At 50.4% G+C, this 20,606-nt stretch overlaps 1 protein-coding gene across 1 annotated transcript; it reads left to right on the top strand.

Annotated features, from left to right (window-relative positions):
* The first annotated feature begins 3,129 nt into the window (after positions 1-3,129).
* Positions 3,130-3,648, top strand: LOC136351673 (uncharacterized). The gene has a single exon (XM_066303938.1). The coding sequence runs from the start codon at positions 3,130-3,132 to the stop codon at positions 3,646-3,648; it is 519 nt and encodes a 172-aa protein (XP_066160035.1).
* The last annotated feature ends 16,958 nt before the right edge of the window (positions 3,649-20,606 follow it).

Genomic DNA, 20,606 nt, shown 5'->3' with positions numbered 1-20,606 from the left:
TCGCACTAGACTCTCGTGTATGTGCATTTGGTATTTCAGCTATGAACTCGTGTGTACCAGACTACTTGATCCAGGGAAATGGTACCGTTTACACGATTGATTCCTGTTATAAATACGGGGGTCCACATTTCTACGATGAGTTTACAGGAGTTGATAGGCGGCCTTTTCTAGTACATACAACAAATAAATTGTGCTGAAACCTTGGAGTAAGCCACTTCTATATAATGTATCTACCCTATAGTTCAAACATGCACTAACTTATTTTTTTATTGATTGACAGGAATATATGGGTGCAAAGTTCATGGCCGCACACCATAAAATTAAGTCTCAAAACACTTCAATCAGTACTAAAGGATGGACCACTTGACCGTGATTGCTTCAACATGGCCATACGCAAGTTCATGTATGAAAACGTCCAGTGGCTTCACAAAACCAGCGAAGCAATAACAAAGCATTGCCTGGACTTACAATTTTGGGTAAGTTTTTATAATCTACCCAATATTGATTCTTTTGCTCATATTTTAAACAATTATTGTACATCATATAGACTGCTACTGGATTTGGTATAAGTCCAATGTTCCATAAGGATATAGATCTTGCGGGGTCGGTTGGTAGCTGGTCGAAAATCCATTATGAAGTTGCAAAATGCAAATTGGTAAGCTAGCTATCCTTTGTTCTTATTTGAATGTGTTTTTTTATATTATCTTGACGGTTGACTTTTTCCATATTCTTATACCAGTATGTGCTGTTGGAAGCTATATCTTGGTCATACTGGACCAAGAAAGCAGAACACTTTATCTACTAGACCCTAATCCACTAAATCCAATGTATCAGAACAACCCAACTATGAGATATACCAAAAAATTGTTAAACGTTACCAACTATTACAACAGAGCCATGCGTGTGGCATGTCCTGGCTCTAGGTGGACTGAGGATATCGACTTGTGGGGCCATATATATGTCACAAATCCGGTGGCTAACTCGTAAGTTTTCTTGTATAATCTTGTTTGATCCAATAAATTATTTTTGTCTAACGCATGGTGCCTAACTATTCAAATTTCATAGGAATTTGTCGGGTTGTCTCGTGCATCTGTTCATGCGATCCTGGAAAGATGGAGCACTTCATTTGCCGTCTTTTAAGGTCATTCCGACTAGCATTGGCATTTAGAATATTATATTATATTTTATAATACAGTCATTTATTTTATAAACATATGCATTTGCTAGTCGATTAATTCCTGTTATAAATACGGGGGTCCACAGAGTTGGTATCAGAGCCATACGACTGTAGGAAAAGACCAAAAGGCGCCCCGCCCCTTTTCTAGTTGGCCAAGGGGGAAATTCCCATTTAGTAATACTTTTAAAAATAAAAAAACGCTATGTTTACAAAACTCTATACGATTTTCATCTTACTCTTAACTATTTTCTTCACAAAACAAGTTTTACTCTTAGCTGACTTTGGGTTTTTCTTAAAATTAGATGGCAGATCAGGATTCACCCACTACCTAGGAGATGGGTGTACCCCGCTCAGAGGGATACGTCATTGAGCTACATCGGTTGATGAGGCGCCTACGGTACCCCAGATTTCCGATCTACCGAGTTCGACAGTGTGGACCCGTTTGGGAGGCCTGGGTCGAGGTTCATACACGAGTTCCTTCAAAGTCAGACTACAGCTTTCCGACACGCCATCGTCGCGACTTACCGGAGACCGCGATGCAGGGTGCAGCCCGGGAGGCCTTCCTCCGACTTAGCTCTATTCACCGAGCTGAGTTAGTGAGTACCGAGTTTGCTCACCACCCGTTTCGAGAGGAGAGCAACTCCGTCTGCACAGTTCAGGACACACCTTGCTGCTACAACCCGATAGTGACTCTACTGTCCCGATGGGCTGAGGCAGTAGACGACTTCTACGAGGAGGCTCTGTTAGAGATCGACGACCAGCAGAGGCGTGTGGGAGAGTTAGAGAGTGAGGTGACTGACCTCACAGTACATCAGCTTCAGCTAGAGGAGGAGCACCAGGCTTGGGGCAGTGAGATAGACTCACTGAAGGCACAGCTTCAGGTCCACGGTGACCAGTTTCAGCAGCTATCTGATCAGTACAATGATCGCCGCGGGATGATGGATACACTCGAGGAGCAGCTGAGAGAGAGTTAGGAGCACGTCAGCCAGCTTGAGGAGCAGCTTCAAGCAGCTATAGTCAGCACCACAGGAGCTTCTACTTCCACAGCAGTGGGGCGTGACCGCTACTTCTTCCTCACCCGGCCGTACCCACCAGCGTTCCACGCTCTTCTGGGAGAGGTTGGTATGCTGGCTACTGAGTCAGCACCTTACTTGGTGGACCCGACAGTGACACAGCCACCTGCCCCAGAGATTGTGCACACTCCACTGATCCCTACTCCGTCACCGCAGCTGGGTTCCAGTATGAAGACTCCGATCCAGGTCGACTCCGAGACAGAGGGGACTGACACCGAGCCAGAGATAGAGCCGGACATCACTGATCCTTTAGAGGACGAGACTCCTGTCCCCCGCATCACCTTTATCGGAGGCCCTCGCACCCTCAGCACTGCCCGCAAGAGCGCACGACCCCCGGGCAAGAAGCCCAAGCCAAATCCAGAGGCCACTACTTCCGAGCCGTGGGGACTCGGGTTTGCCCGTGCCAGCGACCACCCTCTACCTGCCCCAGGATCCTGCGGATGGTTGGATGACTAGACTGGAGGTCTATTGCAGCTTCGATCTCGCTTCAGATGGTTTTTGGATAGCATGCGAGACACACACCCCCGCTACCTAGATTGACGAGTAGCTTGATGATTAGTTTGATGTATCTTTTGGATGAACTTTATTTGGACTGCGTATATGTGCAGTCGATTGCATCATGATTTATGTACTATCTGTGGAACTCTGTGATGTTATTTATGATATTATTACTGTTGTGTTATGAATGAGTTTATTCCACCATGCTTGCAAAATAAAGTTCACAATCAAAACAACTCCTTTAACGAGATAAAACCAAAAGGGCTAGTTAGGAAAATAGGATACTTACCTCATCGGCGTACACAGATGGCAAGCCGACGTAGGGCGTCAACCAGCAATGAAGAAACTCAAGCACCCGACCTAAACACCCTGGCCGGAGTCATGGCTACCCAAACCCAACTTCTACAAGCCATCACAAATAATCAAGGCAACCGTGGAGGATCAAGCTTTGGAGAATTCATGAGGACTAAGCCACCCACGTTCGCCACAGCTGAAGAACCTATGGATGCTGAGGATTGGTTAAGGATCATTGAGAAGAAGCTGACCCTTGTTCGAGTACGTGAAGCCGATAAAGTGATCTTTGTGGCGAACCAATTGGAAGGACCAACCGGAGACTGGTGGGACACATATAAAGAAGCCCGAGAAGAAGATGCTGGAGAACCAAACCGGGAGGAATTCACTACAGCCTTCCATGACAACTTCGTGCCTGCCGCTGTGATGCGAATGAAGAAGAATGAGTTCAGGAGACTACGGCAAGGAAATACCACCATACAAGAGTACCTGAACCGTTTCACTCAGCTGGCGCGTTACGCGACTGGAGATCTTGCCGATGACGAGGAAAAGATCGACAAATTCATCGAAGGCCTGAACGACGAGTTGCGTGGGCCCATGATTGGATAGGACCACGATAGTTTCCAGAGTTTAATCAATAAGGTCGTTAGATTGGAAAACGACCGGAAGGTTGTGGAGCACAATCGCAAAAGGAGGCGTGCCATGAACCGCCCGCCTCAGGCCGCACCCCAGTGTCCTAAAGGAACAACCTCCTCAGTATGGAAACCAACAGTGGTGACAACCAATCGTCCTGCCGCATCTAGCAATTTCCACAGGCCGGTAACCATTCAGAACCGAGCTCCTGCACCGAATCAGGTCGCTACTGGATCAGTGAGGCCAGGGAGCTATTTCAACTGTGGAGAGTACGTGCATTTCGCCAACAAATGCCCCCATCCAGACAAGACACCCATTCGCACCGGAGCTAATGCAACGGCTATTCACGGGACTGCTACCCCTGCTGCTAGACGAGGTCTATTCAGGACTCCGCAGACTAACAGGACCGCTACCGGATTTGGACGCGGGCAAGTGAACCACGTTCGAGCTGAAGAGGCCCAGGAAGACCAGTGTCACAGCCTGAATTTTCGTTTTAGGCTTTATAAATTATCTAATAAATTATTAATAGAATTTATATTAAATGTTCTTTAATTTACAAGTGAAGTTCAATGTGGGAAATAAAATTTCCTAAATATAAAGCATGGATGGATTTAATTTTTATTAAATTCTCCATGATTAATTACACTCTCTGAAATTTTCTCGGATTTTTCAGAGCTCAATTCCTAAATGATACAAAGAACAGTTCAGTAATTAGTTAATCAATTAATGATCTAATTATAATTATTTTAAGTGCTTTTCTTGTTTAAAAATCCTTAATTTATAAATTGTTGTCTAAAAGGAATTATTAGAAATGATCTTAAAAGCCTAGAAGAGAAGATCTAATTTTTAATTTGTTAAATCTCAATATAAAAGTGGGCTAGATAAAATTTCATTAAATACTTTACTTGATTCTATAGTTCCTAGATTTTTCTGGGATTTATTTGAGCAAAGGAAGTATTTTTAATCAATGGAATATCATTTCATGAATAATTTAAATAGAAAAAGGTTTTTAAAATCTTTCTTTTGGTTTTGGGCCGAAAGTCAGCCCAAGTCTCTCTCTCTCCCTCTCCTCGGCCTGCTTGCATCTGGCCCAGCCGGCCCAGTCCGCCACGCCCCTCCCTCCTCTCTCTCAGCCGCTAACAGGCGGGACCCACCTGTCGGGGTCGTCGTCCTCCTCGAGCCGCCCAGCTGTCACACCCTAAAAATTCAAAATATATAAATTGTTGTTTAAATGGAATTTTTAGAATTTATTTTAAAAAAAATCCTAGAAAAGAAGATCTAATTTTAATTAATAAATTCCAATATAAAATGGGGCCAGATAAAATTTCATTAAATACTTTGCTTAATTTTATAATTCCTAGATTTTTCTGGGATTTATTTGAGCTAAGGAAGTATTTTTAATAAATGGAATTGCATTTAAGAAATAATTTAAATTGAAAAAGGTTTTAAAAAGTCTTCTTTTGGCTTTGGGCCGAAAGTCGGCCCAAAACCCTTCTCTCTCTCCTCGGCCCAGCCGGCCCAGTCCGCAGCCGCAGCCGCCCGCGCGAGCGCGCTGTCGCTGACAGGTGGGTCCCACCTGTCAGGCTCGTCGTCTACCTCCGGCCGCCGCCGCCCGAAACCCTAGTTTCGCGCCACCGACGTTCCTTTCCAAATCCGGCCGCCCCTTTCCGTTTCCGGCCGAATTGATAGAGGGGAAATGATCCTCGGGATCTCCTCTACCTTTTCTCTTTTGGAAACATCGGCTAATTCGTTTTGGAAGTTCGTGGAATCGAGTTCGATTCGGATCGGCCTCTTTCCTCCGAACCCCGAAGTTTCCATCTCGTCGCCGGCCGCCGTGGGCCTTCGCCGCCGCCTCCTAGCCCCTTTATAAGCTTCCCCGGTGTCTCCTCTACCCGCCGCCACCCTTGCTATCGCCTCTCGCCATCGGAAACGCCCTAGCGCCGTGAGACCTAGCGCCGCCGTCGCCGCCGTCGCTCCAGCCGTGCGCCGCCGTCGCTCCAGCCGTCGCCATCGCTCGGGAAGGTCATCATCGTGGTCGCCGTCGCGTCTCCGTCCTCGTCCGTCCCTTCGCCACCGCCGAAGATCGCCGGAGCACTGTCGCCGTCGTCAAGCCGAAGAGCGCCGCCATTTCTTCTTCGTCGCCGTCACCATCCGTTCCTCTTCCGCCGTCGCTTTGGTCGCCGGTGAGTTCGCCGTGCCGTCCGCTACCCGTTGGTGCCCTCCGTTCGTGCCGAAGTGCCGCCGTTCGCCGGCGAGCATGCGCGCCCGAGCCGCCGAGCCGCCGCCGCCGGTGGTGACGTCATCGCCGACGTCATCGTCCCCGTCTCCCGTGAGCCAGTCGTTGACCGATCGATCTCGGCCGTCCGTTCGTGTGAACCGCCGCCGTGCGCCCGGTCCACCACAAACCCTAGCCCGCTGACGCAATAATCCTCCTTTTCCTTTTCAAAAATAATTCATTATTGCGTCATAATTCAATTAAAATCAAAATAAGTGTTTTAATCCGATTAAATCTTCAAAAATTCATAACTAATTCATCTTAGCTCCGATTTAGTTGGTTCAAGTCTCTAAATTTTTCTAAAATTGAGATCTACATATTAAAAATATCCACATGTACTGTTCATACTTGTTTATGTGCTGTTTTGGTGATTTTGCTCTTTTCTGCTTAGATTCCGTCGTTTCCGGAGAGTCCGTTTTCGCCGGAGAAGAGTTTGAAGAGTTCCAAGGCCAGCAAGGCAAGTCACACAGATCTCAAACAACCCTTTGAGCATGTTGATCCTATTTAAAGCTATTGTTTCTATTCAACTATTGCATTTATTTTCGAATGTCATTGGGTGGAATTAACCTATTGTTTGTTATAGCCCTTTTTGATCTTGATTACTTTTGTCGCGTCCCAAAACGACTCTAAAATACATCCTCGAAATTGTGCATAGAATAATTAAAATCCTTGTGAAAGCCTCCAACAATTAAAAAGTGCAAATTTAAAAGTCAAACAACGCTTGGTGGATTTTTGTATATTTCCTAAAAGCCTAAAATGCGTAAATAAATTTTAGTGGAATTTTCAGAGCACAAATAATAATTAAGAAGAAATAAACAGAGTTAAAAAGGTTTTATAAAAAGAAAAATCCTAAAAGTCCTTTTCCCCCCCCCCTTTTCCCTTCTTGGGCCGGCTCGGCCCAGCTCCCTCCCTCTCTCTCCTCTCCCCCGCGGCCCATCGGCCTTCCCCCGCGCGCGCGCCGCTGACGGGCGGGCCCGCCCGCCACCCTCGCTGACGGGTGGGGCCCACCCGTCATCCCCTACCTCGCGCCGCATGCGCCGCCCGCCCGTGCCCTAGCGCCGCCGCCGCCGCCGAATCCGCCGCATCCCGCCGTCCCCGCGCGCATTAAAGAGGGGGAAATCACTCCCCGTGATTTCCTCTCTCTTTCCCCTCTCTTTTCCCTCTCTCTCTCCCTCGGATTCGTTTGGAATCCCGCCCGAAATCCTCGCCGGCGTCATCAATGGCGGCCGGATCTTCCGCGCCGGTTTCCTTCTCCTCCGGCCGCCCTCTCTCACTCCCAACCCTATATAAACGCTCCCCGTGCCTCCCTCCTCCGTTTCCGACCCTCGCCGCACTCTCTCCCCGTCGGATTCGAGCCCGCGCCGTCGTCCTCTCTCTCCGCCGTCGCCGCCGAGCTCCGGTTCGCCGCCGTCGTCGCCCCGGACCTCCTCCCGCTTCGGCATCGCTTCCTTCGGCTTCGCCGCGTTCTCGTCGACCTCGTCCACTCCTCCGTTTCGCCCGCCGACCGCCGGAGCACCGTCGTCCTCGTCGACCCGAGCCGCGCCGCCACCCCTCTCCGCTTCGGTCGCCGTTTCCGTCGTCGCCGTCGACCCGGGGTGAGCCGAGGACCGTTGTTTCACTTTCCCCTTCCCTCCCCTCTCTCGGCCGCCGCTCCGTCGCGCCGGAGGTCGCCGCCGACGACCATCGGGGCGCGGGCGCGCCGCCTCCCGTCGGCCGTGCCGGCGAGGCCGCCTTCGGGCGCGCCCCGCGGCTGCCAGGTGGGGCCCGGCCGTCAGCCGCCCGCGCCTTCGGTGCGGCTGACGCGTGGGACCCACGGCGCCGGCCGGTGTCAGCCGCGTGCGCCCGGTCCACCGTGGACCGTGAGGCTGCCGCGTGGGCCCCACTCCCGTGGACCCGGTCCGCGCGCCCCTCCCTCGGCTGACGCAATAAACCCGATTTTAAATTAAAATTTAAATGAAGAAATTCGTAAATATCCATTTAAAGAACATATAAACTTCAAATGGCCATATCTTGGCCATTTGAACTCGGAATTGGACCGTTCAAGTCTCTAATTTTTCCTTAAGAAGTCAAGAACCCATTTTTGTGCTTTGTTTCTGCTTGTTATATGGAGTTTAGTAGAGTAAAAGCCTTTTCTTTTCCGTTGGTCATGTAGACGCTGCAGCTTCGGAAGATCCGCTCTTCGTGGAAGTTGAAGCCGGCGTTTGGGAAAGCGAGCAAGGCAAGTCACATCATCTTTGAACATATTGAATCCCAGTTTGTAAAATTATGTTGATTTAAATTATTGCATTATCGTTTTATTTAAATTTCCGCGCTATCACTGTTTTATTTAGCCATGCCTATTTACCTTTGTTATGACCTTTTTATTGTTATTGTTATTATTACCTTGTTCACCCTAGAATAAACAAAACCCCAACTAGTGGACACTCTACTCATGGTACCACTAGTATGATTTTAGGTAGATGCTTCGCTTTTAATTAGGTAACATTAGGCGGTTTTACAACTCTAGACTTTGGGAATATTCATATCACCTGGACACTCTGGAATTGTTGGATTATTGTGGAATTGGATTCACACCGCCCCCTCTATTCAAAATCCCCAAAAAAGGTTTTAGGCTGGGCTCGGGGTGCATGGTTTTGATAGTAGCACCTCGGCCATATAAGGACCGGTCTTCGGGCCTCTGTTGCAAAGCACTACCGTACTTCCACATGTCTAGTGGGTAAGGCTTAGTTTGTGGCTCAGTCTGGTTATAAACAAAAGTACACGGATGGAGATGGATGAAGTCGGGGGTCGATGGACATTCTCCAGGGCAAATGAAGGCTACACGAGCTGCGGCCCGGTAGTCGAGATGTCATGGCACAGGGCCGGTGTCCTGCTGCTAGGGGCTCAGTCCTGCCTGCCTGTCCCGGGGGTTCCGGCCGTAGGCGGGATTGGGTCGGTACTCTTGTCTATGGCTAGGATGGGTTGGAAACTATGTCACGTCTTTCGTCTGTATACCGTGGTGGTATGTGGCACGTGGTTACACGTGAGGAAGATGTGTCTTGTGGGTAAAGATGTACACCTCTGATCAGAGTATAATCTATTCGAATAGCCGCGCCCTCGGTTATGGGCAAGCCGAGCAATGTACCCAAGTTAGTGTTTTAATTCTTAAAACTTGCTTAACAACTAAAATATGGAATGGTTGGCCTGGGTTGGCTTGGGACGAGCTGGGACCCAGGGTCGGGTTGCCAGTTCGGTCTGAATCATCGTAGGCCTTGGGTTAAGGCAGGTTCGTGTGGGTTCACGGCCTTGATAAATAATATTGTTTAGTTCTAGAATCGTGTTTACAAAATAGCTTTGAGCAACTAAATATCTTTAAATGCTGTTTACTGCAACCCTAACCTTTATAGTATAACTCCTTTGTACTCCCTTGCATTTATTCTGCACTTGTGGGTGTGTCTTGTTGAGTACGGTGGTTGTACTCAGTCTTGCTCAATTTTTCCCAAACCCAGAAGAGGAGTTCCTGGAGGATGAAGGCTTCGGTGTCTAGCTCGTGCCTGCCGTCAAGTGCCTGTGGTCGTCGCCCTAGTCTTCCGCTGTTTTTCGTTTGTCTTTGTGTGTGCTAGGCCCTCGTTGCCCATGTAATAAGTTAACTATTTACGCTTCCGCTTGTTAAACTCTGATTTGTATCAACTTTTGGTGTACCTTGCCTCCAGGGACAAGAATTAATGCACGCACGTAAGGAATGCCCGTTGGGTTATTTCCGGTCGTGACAAGTTGGTATCAGAGCCACCCTTGACCCTAGGACGAGCCGTAGATCCCAAGCCTTAGCAATATTTTCAAAAATAAAAATCCTTTGTTATTTGTGAAAACTGTCTAGTCTCTCTCTGTCTTGCTGCTTCATTTACTGCCAAAATCTGACCTTTAAAATGTTGCTTTTCTTTTTGTTTTTGTTTGTAGATGGCCGGCAGCGTCACCCGTCGTGGTTTGGACATGACTGGTTTCGTCTTGGAGCTGCGGGGCATGTGCGTTGCCCTGGGGTATCCACATGGAGTGGACTACCAGGCTAGGCCGCTTCCGGAGCAGGAGGGTGACGATGCGGAGCCCCACGCTGCTTGGGAGGTCACTGCAGTGATCCTCGCTGGCTCTCCCGAGCGGACTTCGCTGACAGTCACCGCGGGTGGAGATTCTTTCCCCGCCGCTTGCCAGAGCGCCGCTCTCCTCGCCATCGGCACTCTTTACCAGCGCTACCCGGACGAGTTGCAGCACTCGCCCTACCGCTACCACCCTCGTCGCGGAGGAGCCTGCGACCACGCCACCTTCCGGGATGCTAGCTCGGAGGATGACGCTACCATCGTGCACCTGGCGCGCATGGTGGAGGCGTACGACGCGGCTCGTATCGACTTCCATCAGATGGTGCGCCGTTGGATGGTCGAGAACAACATGAAGATCCTGGAGCTGCGTCAAGAGAACCTGCAGCTCAAGAAGGACCTAGACGCAGTGGAGGCGCAGCTGCATCAGCTCAAGATCGCCCAGGGAGAGATCTGCCGCCCCAAGCGTCGCCGTGTCTGCCGCAGTCAGAAGATCACCGCCCGCAAGAGCACCTCCAGGCCCGAGCTTGTTCGTCAGTCCCTGGCGTGGACTTGCTTCGTCGAGACCCCTCGTGCCGAGCCCGCGCCCGTGGTTCCCCAGGAGGGGGAAGCCTCCGGCGTTGGTAGCACGGAGGATGCGCTGTTGCTCACCTTCCGTCCTGGCCCGTCGCAGCAGTAGACGAGCAGTTAGTAGGCTTGCGCGTGTGTTCTTCCTCGTTTGTCTTCTTGTTGGGTCGTGTGGGGCACGGTTATGCCGGTGTGTGGTGTAACTGTGTCGGAGCCTGTCTTTATTTTATTCGCCTAAGCAACTTGAACTTTAATGAACCAATTTAATAGCAGTAATAAGTTTAAGAATTATGGTAGTCGTGGGTGGTTAGCTTTAATTGTCAGCTCTCTCTGTTTGCTGGTTCTGTGTGGGGTTTTCAGATGGTGATGACCAGGAGGAGCGCTAACACCGGTGATGGCAACCAACCCGAAGGCAGCAACCACCACCACCAGGGCAGCCCACCTCCACCTCCACCTCCTCCTCCACCACCACCACCAGATACCAACGCCATTCTCACCCAAATCCTCGCCCAGCAAGCCAACATGATGACTGCTTTCCTCCACCACCTCCAAAATCCGCCACAACAGAATGCTCCACCACCACCTCCCCAACACTCTAAACTCGCCGAGTTCCTCCGCATCCGCCCACCTACCTTCTCTAGCTCCAACAACCCCGTGGATGCGTTGGATTGGTTGCATGCCGTGGGGAAAAAGCTAGACACTGTGCAGTGCAGCGATGAGGAGAAAGTCATCTTCGCCGCTCACCAGCTGCAGGGACCCGCATCTCTATGGTGGGACCATTTCCAGGCTACGCAGCCAGAGGGACAGCCTATTACTTGGGCTCGCTTCACCGCCGCTTTCCGAAGAACCCATGTGCCCGCCGGAGTCGTGGCCCTTAAGAAAAGAGAATTCCGAGAGTTGAAGCAAGGCAACCGCTCCGTGATGGAGTATTTGCATGAGTTCAACAACCTGGCCCGTTACGCTCCGGAGGATGTGCGGGAAGATGAGGAGAAGCAAGAGAAGTTCCTGGCAGGAATGGACCCTGAGCTGTCCGTCCGTCTAGTCTCTGGGGATTATCCGGATTTCCAACGTCTGGTGGACAAGAGCATCCGCTTGGAAGCCAAGCACAAGGAACTGGAGTCGCACAAGCGCCGCTTGGCGAATTTCCGCAATCAACAGGGTGCTAACCAAAGGGTCCGTTACACCAATCCCTATCCAGGGGGATCCTCCTCGCAGCAGCAACAACAGCAGCAGCAACCTCGCTCCGCGCCTCGACCTCAATTCGTGGTGCGCGTCCCACAGCCGCCGCAACAGCAGAGTCAACAAGGGACTCGTGCGCCCCGTCCTCCTACGCCAACTGTGCAGCCTGGTCAAGGCCGCAGGGACGCTCAAGGTCCGCAGCGTCTGTGCTTCAACTGCTTCGAGCCCGGGCACATTGCGGATAAATGCCCGAAGCCAAGGCGTCAGCAAGGCCAAGCGCCTCCCCGCCCCAACAACGGTGGTAAGGACGTCATTCGGGGTCGTGTGAACCATGTGACGGCCGAGGACATGCTGACAACTCCAGACGTCATCGTTGGTACGTTCCTCATTCATTCCATCCCTGCTACCATTTTGTTCGACTCTGGAGCTTCCCACTCGTTTATATCTGTGCCATTCGTGGGGAGAAATCAGTTGGGGGTAGAAAGACTTAGAAACCCTCTGCTCATCACCACCCCTGGAGGGGTTATGACAGCAAAGTACTATAGCCCTGCCGTTCCTATAGAAATTCAGGGGATTCCTTTTCCCTCGGATCTGATTCTGCTAGACACCAAGAACTTGGATGTGATCCTTGGGATGAATTGGTTGGCTCAATTCCAAGGAGTAGTGGATTGCGCAAGACGCACTGTCACTCTGTACCGAGGGCCGGAACAACCGGTTGTTTTCTTTGCACCCCCAACCTCTGTCAAAAGTTCAGAACTTCATCAGATAGGACTGTCAGAAATCCCCATCGTCAGGGAGTTCGGAGACGTGTTTCCGGAAGAACTACCTGGTATGCCGCCCAAGCGAGAGATTGAGTTCCGGATAGATCTTGCTCCAGGAACTACTCCTCTGTACAAGCGACCCTACCGTATGGTAGCAAATGAACTGGCCGAAGTCAAAAAACAGCTGGAAGAGTTGAAAGAAAAGGGGTATATACGTCCGAGTACTTCCCCCTGGGGTGCTCCTGTGATTTTTGTGGAGAAGAAAGACAAGACGAAGAGGATGTGCGTTGACTACAGAGCTCTCAATGAAGTCACCATCAAAAACAAGTACCCTCTTCCCCGGATCGATGATCTGTTCGATCAGCTTAAAGGTGCCACTGTATTCTCCAAGATTGATCTTCGTTCCGGATATCACCAATTACGTATTCGTGAAGAAGATATCCCGAAGACCGCATGCACCACGCGATACGGACTGTATGAATTCACGGTGATGTCGTTCGGTTTAACCAATGCACCTGCCTTCTTCATGAACTTAATGAACAAAGTGTTCATGGAATACTTGGATAAGTTTGTGGTGGTTTTCATTGATGACATTCTGATATACTCACAATCAGAGGAAGACCATCAGCACCATCTCCGTCTGGTGTTGGGAAAGTTGCGGGAACATCAATTGTATGCCAAACTTAGCAAGTGTGAGTTCTGGTTGTCCGAAGTCAAATTCTTAGGGCACGTGATATCTGCTAAAGGAGTTGCTGTGGACCCCGAAACAGTGACCGCCATCACTGATTGGAAGCAACCCAAGACAGTCACTCAAGTCCGCAGTTTCTTAGGTTTGGCAGGATACTACCGAAGGTTCATCGAGAACTTCTCCAAAATCGCTCGACCCATGACACAGTTGTTGAAGAAAGAAGAGAAATTTGTGTGGAGCCCGCAATGCGAGAAGGCGTTTCAAACTCTCAAAGAAAAGCTGGTTTCCTCGCCGGTGTTAATCTTGCCGGATACTCACAAGGACTTCATGGTGTATTGTGACGCTTCGCGCCAAGGATTGGGGTGCGTGCTCATGCAGGATGGTCATGTGGTGGCCTATGCCTCACGCCAGCTACGGCCTCATGAAGGCAACTACCCTACTCATGATTTGGAGTTAGCCGCGGTGGTTCATGCTCTAAAAATCTAGCGGCACTATCTCATTGGGAATCGCTGTGAAATATATACTGATCATAAGAGTTTGAAATACATTTTCACTCAGTCGGACCTGAATCTTCGGCAAAGGAGATGGTTAGAACTCATCAAAGATTATGATGTGGGAATTCACTATCATCCTGGTAAGGCCAACGTGGTTGCCGACGCTCTAAGTCGAAAAAGCCATTGCAACACTCTTAACATCCGTGGCATTCCACCCGAACTTAGTCAACAGATGGAAGCCCTGAACCTAAGCATAGTTAGTCGCGGATTCTTGGCTGCGTTGGAAGCCAAGCCTACCTTGCTCGATCAAATCCGCGAGGCTCAGAAGAACGATCCGGACATGCATGGGCTCCTCAAGAATATGAAACAGGGTAAAGCCGTTGGTTTCACAGAGGATGAACACGGAACCCTATGGAACGGAAATCGAGTATGCGTTCCAGATAACGGAGAACTTAAACAGCTGATACTTCAGGAAGCCCACGAAAGTCCTTATTCCATCCACCCTGGCAGTACGAAGATGTACCTAGACTTGAAGGAGAAATACTGGTGGGTTAGTATGAAGCGGGAAATTGCAGAGTTCGTGGCCCTTTGTGATGTGTGCCAGCGTGTCAAGGCAGAGCACCAACGACCGGCCGGACTTCTCCAACCTCTCCAAGTACCAGAATGGAAATGGGATGAAATTGGGATGGATTTCATCACCGGACTTCCAAAAACCCAAGGTGGATATGATTCTATATGGGTAGTCGTGGATCGATTAACCAAGGTAGCCCGATTTATTCCTGTGAAGACCACCTATGGAGGGAACAAACTAGCCGAACTCTACTTCGCTAGGATCGTAAGTCTCCATGGCGTTCCCAAGAAAATCGTATCTGATAGGGGAAGCCAATTCACCTCTCACTTTTGGAAGAAGCTCCAAGAAGAGCTGGGTACCCGATTAAACTTCAGCACCGCGTATCACCCGCAGACAGATGGGCAGACCGAGCGTCTAAATCAGATCCTAGAAGATATGCTTCGCGCATGTGTCCTAGATTTCGGGAAGACCTGGGATAAGAGTCTCCCCTATGCCGAGTTCTCCTACAATAACAGCTATCAAGCCAGCATACAAATGGCACCTTATGAAGCGTTGTATGGGCGCAAATGTCGGACACCGCTATTGTGGGACCAAGTTGGGGAAAGCCAAGTGTTCGGGACTGATATCCTGAGAGAAGCTGAAGCGAAAGTCAGAACCATTCGGGATAATCTAAAGGTAGCACAGTCCCGGCAGAAAAGTTATGCAGATAACCGATGCCGTGACCTGGAATTCGCCGTGGATGATTTTGTGTACCTTCGGGTCACGCCATTGCGAGGTGTACACAGGTTTCAGACAAAAGGGAAGCTCGCACCTCGGTATGTGGGTCCTTTCCGTATCGTTGCTCGGCGCGGAGAAGTCGCTTACCAGTTGGAGCTGCCCGCCTCCTTGGGCAACGTGCATGATGTGTTCCATGTGTCGCAACTCAAGAAATGTCTCCGAGTGCCATCCGAGCAAGCCGACTCAGAGCAAATTGAAGTTCGCGAAGATTTGACCTATGTGGAGAGGCCAGTGAAAATCCTGGACACCATGGAGCGCAGGACCAGGAACCGGGTAATCCGTTTTTGCAAAGTCCAATGGAACAACCACGCCGAAGAAGAAGCTACTTGGGAGCGTGAAGACGAGCTGAAGGCAGCCCATCCCGATCTCTTCGCCAGTTCTTCCGAATCTCGGGGTCGAGATTCCGTTTAAGGGGGGTAGGTTTGTCGCGTCCCAAAACGACTCTAAAATACATCCTCGAAATTGTGCATAGAATAATTAAAATCCTTGTGAAAGCCTCCAACAATTAAAATGTGCAAATTTAAAAGTCAAACAAGGCTTGGAGGATTTTTGTATATTTCCTAAAAGCCTAAAATGCGTAAATAAATTTTAGTGGAATTTTCAGAGCACAAATAATAATTAAGAAGAAATAAACAAAGTTAAAAAGGTTTTATAAAAAGAAAAATCCTAAAAGTCCTTTTCCCCCCCCCTTTTCCCTTCTTGGGCCGGCTCGGCCCAGCTCCCTCCCTCTCTCTCCTCTCCCCCGCGGCCCATCGGCCTTCCCCCGCGCGCGCGCCGCTGACGGGCGGGCCTGCCTGCCACCCTCGCTGACGGGTGGGGCCCACCCGTCATCCCCTACCTCGCGCCGCATCCGCCGCCCGCCCGTGCCCTAGCGCCGCCGCCGCCGCCGAATCCGCCGCATCCCGCCGTCCCCGCGCTCATTAAAGAGGGGGAAATCACTCCCCGTGATTTCCTCTCTCTTTCCCCTCTCTTTTCCCTCTCTCTCTCTCCCTCGGATTCGTTTGGAATCCCGCCCGAAATCCTCGCCGGCGTCATCAATGGCGGCCGGATCTTCCGCGCCGGTTTCCTTCTCCTCCGGCCGCCCTCTCTCACTCCCAACCCTATATAAACGCTCCCCGTGCCTCCCTCCTCCGTTTCCGACCCTCGCCGCACTCTCTCCCCGTCGGATTCGAGCCCGCGCCGTCGTCCTCTCTCTCCGCCGTCGCCGCCGAGCTCCGGTTCGCCGCTGTCGTCGCCCCGGACCTCCTCCCGCTTCGGCATCGCTTCCTTCGGCTTCGCCGCGTTCTCGTCGACCTCGTCCACTCCTCCGTTTCGCCCGCCGACCGCCGGAGCACCGTCGTCCTCGTCGACCCGAGCCGCGCCGCCACCCCTCTCCGCTTCGGTCGCCGTTTCCGTCGTCGCCGTCGACCCGGGGTGAGCCGAGGACCGTTGTTTCACTTTCCCCTTCCCTCCCCTCTCTCGGCCGCCGCTCCGTCGCGCCGGAGGTCGCCGCCGACGACCATCGGGGCGCGGGCGCGCCGCCTCCCGTCGGCCGTGCCGGCGAGGCCGCCTTCGGGCGCGCCCCGCGGCTGCCAGGTGGGGCCCGGCCGTCAGCCGCCCGCGCCTTCGGTGCGGCTGACGCGTGGGACCCACGGCGCCGGCCGGTGTCAGCCGCGTGCGCCCGGTCCACCGTGGACCGTGAGGCTGCCGCGTGGGCCCCACTCCCGTGGACCCGGTCCGCGCGCCCCTCCCTCGGCTGACGCAATAAACCCGATTTTAAATTAAAATTTAAATGAAGAAATTCGTAAATATCCATTTAAAGAACATATAAACTTCAAATGGCCATATCTTGGCCATTTGAACTCGGAATTGGACCGTTCAAGTCTCTAATTTTTCCTTAAGAAGTCAAGAACCCATTTTTGTGCTTTGTTTCTGCTTGTTATATGGAGTTTAGTAGAGTAAAAGCCTTTTCTTTTCCGTTGGTCATGTAGACGCTGCAGCTTCGGAAGATCCGCTCTTCGTGGAAGTTGAAGCCGGCGTTTGGGAAAGCGAGCAAGGCAAGTCACATCATCTTTGAACATATTGAATCCCAGTTTGTAAAATTATGTTGATTTAAATTATTGCATTATCGTTTTATTTAAATTTCCGCGCTATCACTGTTTTATTTAGCCATGCCTATTTACCTTTGTTATGACCTTTTTATTGTTATTGTTATTATTACCTTGTTCACCCTAGAATAAACAAAACCCCAACTAGTGGACACTCTACTCATGGTACCACTAGTATGATTTTAGGTAGATGCTTCGCTTTTAATTAGGTAACATTAGGCGGTTTTACAACTCTAGACTTTGGGAATATTCATATCACCTGGACACTCTGGAATTGTTGGATTATTGTGGAATTGGATTCACACCGCCCCCTCTATTCAAAATCCCCAAAAAAGGTTTTAGGCTGGGCTCGGGGTGCATGGTTTTGATAGTAGCACCTCGGCCATATAAGGACCGGTCTTCGGGCCTCTGTTGCAAAGCACTACCGTACTTCCACATGTCTAGTGGGTAAGGCTTAGTTTGTGGCTCAGTCTGGTTATAAACAAAAGTACACGGATGGAGATGGATGAAGTCGGGGGTCGATGGACATTCTCCAGGGCAAATGAAGGCTACACGAGCTGCGGCCCGGTAGTCGAGATGTCATGGCACAGGGCCGGTGTCCTGCTGCTAGGGGCTCAGTCCTGCCTGCCTGTCCCGGGGGTTCCGGCCGTAGGCGGGATTGGGTCGGTACTCTTGTCTATGGCTAGGATGGGTTGGAAACTATGTCACGTCTTTCGTCTGTATACCGTGGTGGTATGTGGCACGTGGTTACACGTGAGGAAGATGTGTCTTGTGGGTAAAGATGTACACCTCTGATCAGAGTATAATCTATTCGAATAGCCGCGCCCTCGGTTATGGGCAAGCCGAGCAATGTACCCAAGTTAGTGTTTTAATTCTTAAAACTTGCTTAACAACTAAAATATGGAATGGTTGGCCTGGGTTGGCTTGGGACGAGCTGGGACCCAGGGTCGGGTTGCCAGTTCGGTCTGAATCATCGTAGGCCTTGGGTTAAGGCAGGTTCGTGTGGGTTCACGGCCTTGATAAATAATATTGTTTAGTTCTAGAATCGTGTTTACAAAATAGCTTTGAGCAACTAAATATCTTTAAATGCTGTTTACTGCAACCCTAACCTTTATAGTATAACTCCTTTGTACTCCCTTGCATTTATTCTGCACTTGTGGGTGTGTCTTGTTGAGTACGGTGGTTGTACTCAGTCTTGCTCAATTTTTCTCAAACCCAGAAGAGGAGTTCCTGGAGGATGAAGGCTTCGGTGTCTAGCTCGTGCCTGCCGTCAAGTGCCTGTGGTCATCGCCCTAGTCTTCCGCTGTTTTTCGTTTGTCTTTGTGTGTGCTGGGCCCTCGTTGCCCATGTAATAAGTTAACTATTTACGCTTCCGCTTGTTAAACTCTGATTTGTATCAACTTTTGGTGTACCTTGCCTCCTGGGACAAGGATTAATGCACGCACGTAAGGAATGCCCGTTGGGTTATTTCCGGTCGTGACAACTTTATTCCTTGATACCTTGGGTTATTATAACTTGACTAGTTGAGCTTTATATATTGCTTCAACTAGATATTAGATATAATTGCTTAGCCCTGCTTAGAAACATTCGCTCACTATTGGGATAACTTATGACTCACTGTTATTTAATGATGGCTTAATGATAGTTCAAGATGGTCAGTCGTGATTAGTTAATTAATTAATGTGCCAACTAAAACCTGGTAATGGTGGGTTGTGAGCACATGTATTTGATGGTCGTGCTCATGACAATTAAGGACCGGTTCACGAGTTTCGGTTGTGAAACATTAACCGTGCCAGCCACAAGCCAGCGTGGGCAACGGCTTTATCTTTTGTATAGCATGGTTCATTGCGGGGCACCAGACTGAGAAGTGGCGGAGATAAGCCCACGGGGGTCGCTGGGGAGTCCATGCCTTGTTTATAAGGGGGTGATTATGATCCAGGAATGGTGCGCTGCGGTGGATTGTGTTATGCAAGGGGTATTGTCACAACTCCTTTCCGAGGTACCGTGGTGGTATTGAGGCACATGGTGACATGATGTGGGGTTGTGTCTTGTGGGTACAGTGGTACACCTCTGATCAGAGTAAAACTATTCGAATAGCCGTGCCCGCGGTTATGGGCGGGTCTAACAATGTCTTTCGTGATTAGTCTCACCCTTCTCATCATAATAAAAGGTGCTTTAATTGGTAATAATTTGATTAGCTCCTGGTTTGGAATGGTATATTCCTGGTTTGGAGATAGAACTGTGCAGCCGGGATGGTTGTTCAGAATGGTTGGGCCTATACAACAGGGTATGTTGTATAGCTTTGGATTAATATTGTTTAATTACTTAACTGTTTTATTAAATTCTCAAATGTTTGCTAAATGCTGCTTTTGCAAATGAGCCCTATACTATGTCATCCTTTGTTATCCTGTGCACTTGCATATTTGCTGCGTGGCTTGCTGAGTATGTCATATACTCACCTTGCAATCATTCATCAGAGGAAGAGTTCTACAGTGAAGCTGATGGTGTGGAGGATTAGGTGTAGCCCTGGTCAAGCTGCCTGTGGAGTGGAGCCGTCTGCGCTGTTTATCTTATTTTCCGCTGCTTAGATCTTTATTGATTGAGAGGAACTATCTACCTCTGTAATGACATTTTATACGCTTAATAATTAGAGTAATAATTGTACTCTACTATCAATTTGTTATTGTGTGCCTCGGCTGATTTCTGGACGAGGGTTCACACACATGTAAGCGTTTGGAATTTTGGATAGAAATTCCGGGCGTGACACCGGCCGCTCCCGAGCCGCCGCCGCTGCCCTTCCAAATTCCGTCGCCCCTCTCTATTTCCGGTCAAATTGATTGAGGGCAAATGATCCTTGAGATCTCCTCTTCCTTTTCTCTTTTGGAAACATCGGCTAATTTTCTTTGGAAACCGGTGGATTTGAGTTGGATTCGGATTCATCTCTCTCCTCTAACCCTAGACTTTCCTTCTCGCCTCCGGTCGCCGTGGGCCTCCGTCGCCGCCTCCTAGCCACTATAAAAGCATCCCCGGGACCTCCTCTATCCGCCGCCACCTTTGCCTTAGCCCGCCGTCGCGTGTAGCGTCGCCTCCGCGTAGCCGTAGCTGCCGCTGCCGTTGCCGTCGGTCCAGCCGCGCCGCGCCGCCGTTGCAGCCGCCGTCGTCGGTCGCCGTCGCCACCATCGGGATCACGAGGTCGTCGCCGTCCCCGTTCACCGCTTTGCCGCCGCTGTAGCACGCCGGAGCACCGCCGTCACCGTTGACCCGAAGACCGCCGCCGCTTCAACCTCGCCGCCGTCATCATCCATCGTCGTTTGTCGTTGTCCAAGTGCTCGGTGAGTTCGCCGCGTCGCCCTCTACCCGTTGGTGTCCTCCGTTCGCGTCGTCGCGCCGTCGTTCGCCGGCGAGCATGCATTGCCGAGCCGCCGCCGGTGATGACGTCATCGCTGACGTCATCGTCGCTGTCCCCGT

Source organism: Oryza sativa, chromosome 9, assembly GCF_034140825.1.
Source record: "Oryza sativa Japonica Group chromosome 9, ASM3414082v1".
NCBI classification, from domain to species: Eukaryota; Viridiplantae; Streptophyta; class Magnoliopsida; order Poales; family Poaceae; genus Oryza; species Oryza sativa.
The sequence above is the reverse complement of the archived record's forward strand: the minus strand, read 5'-3'. Positions and strand labels throughout refer to the sequence as shown.

Coding starts and splice junctions, on each gene's coding strand:
- LOC136351673 (XM_066303938.1), top strand. CDS start 3,130: ATGGCTACCCAAACCCAACTTCTACAAGCCATCACAAATAATCAAGGC.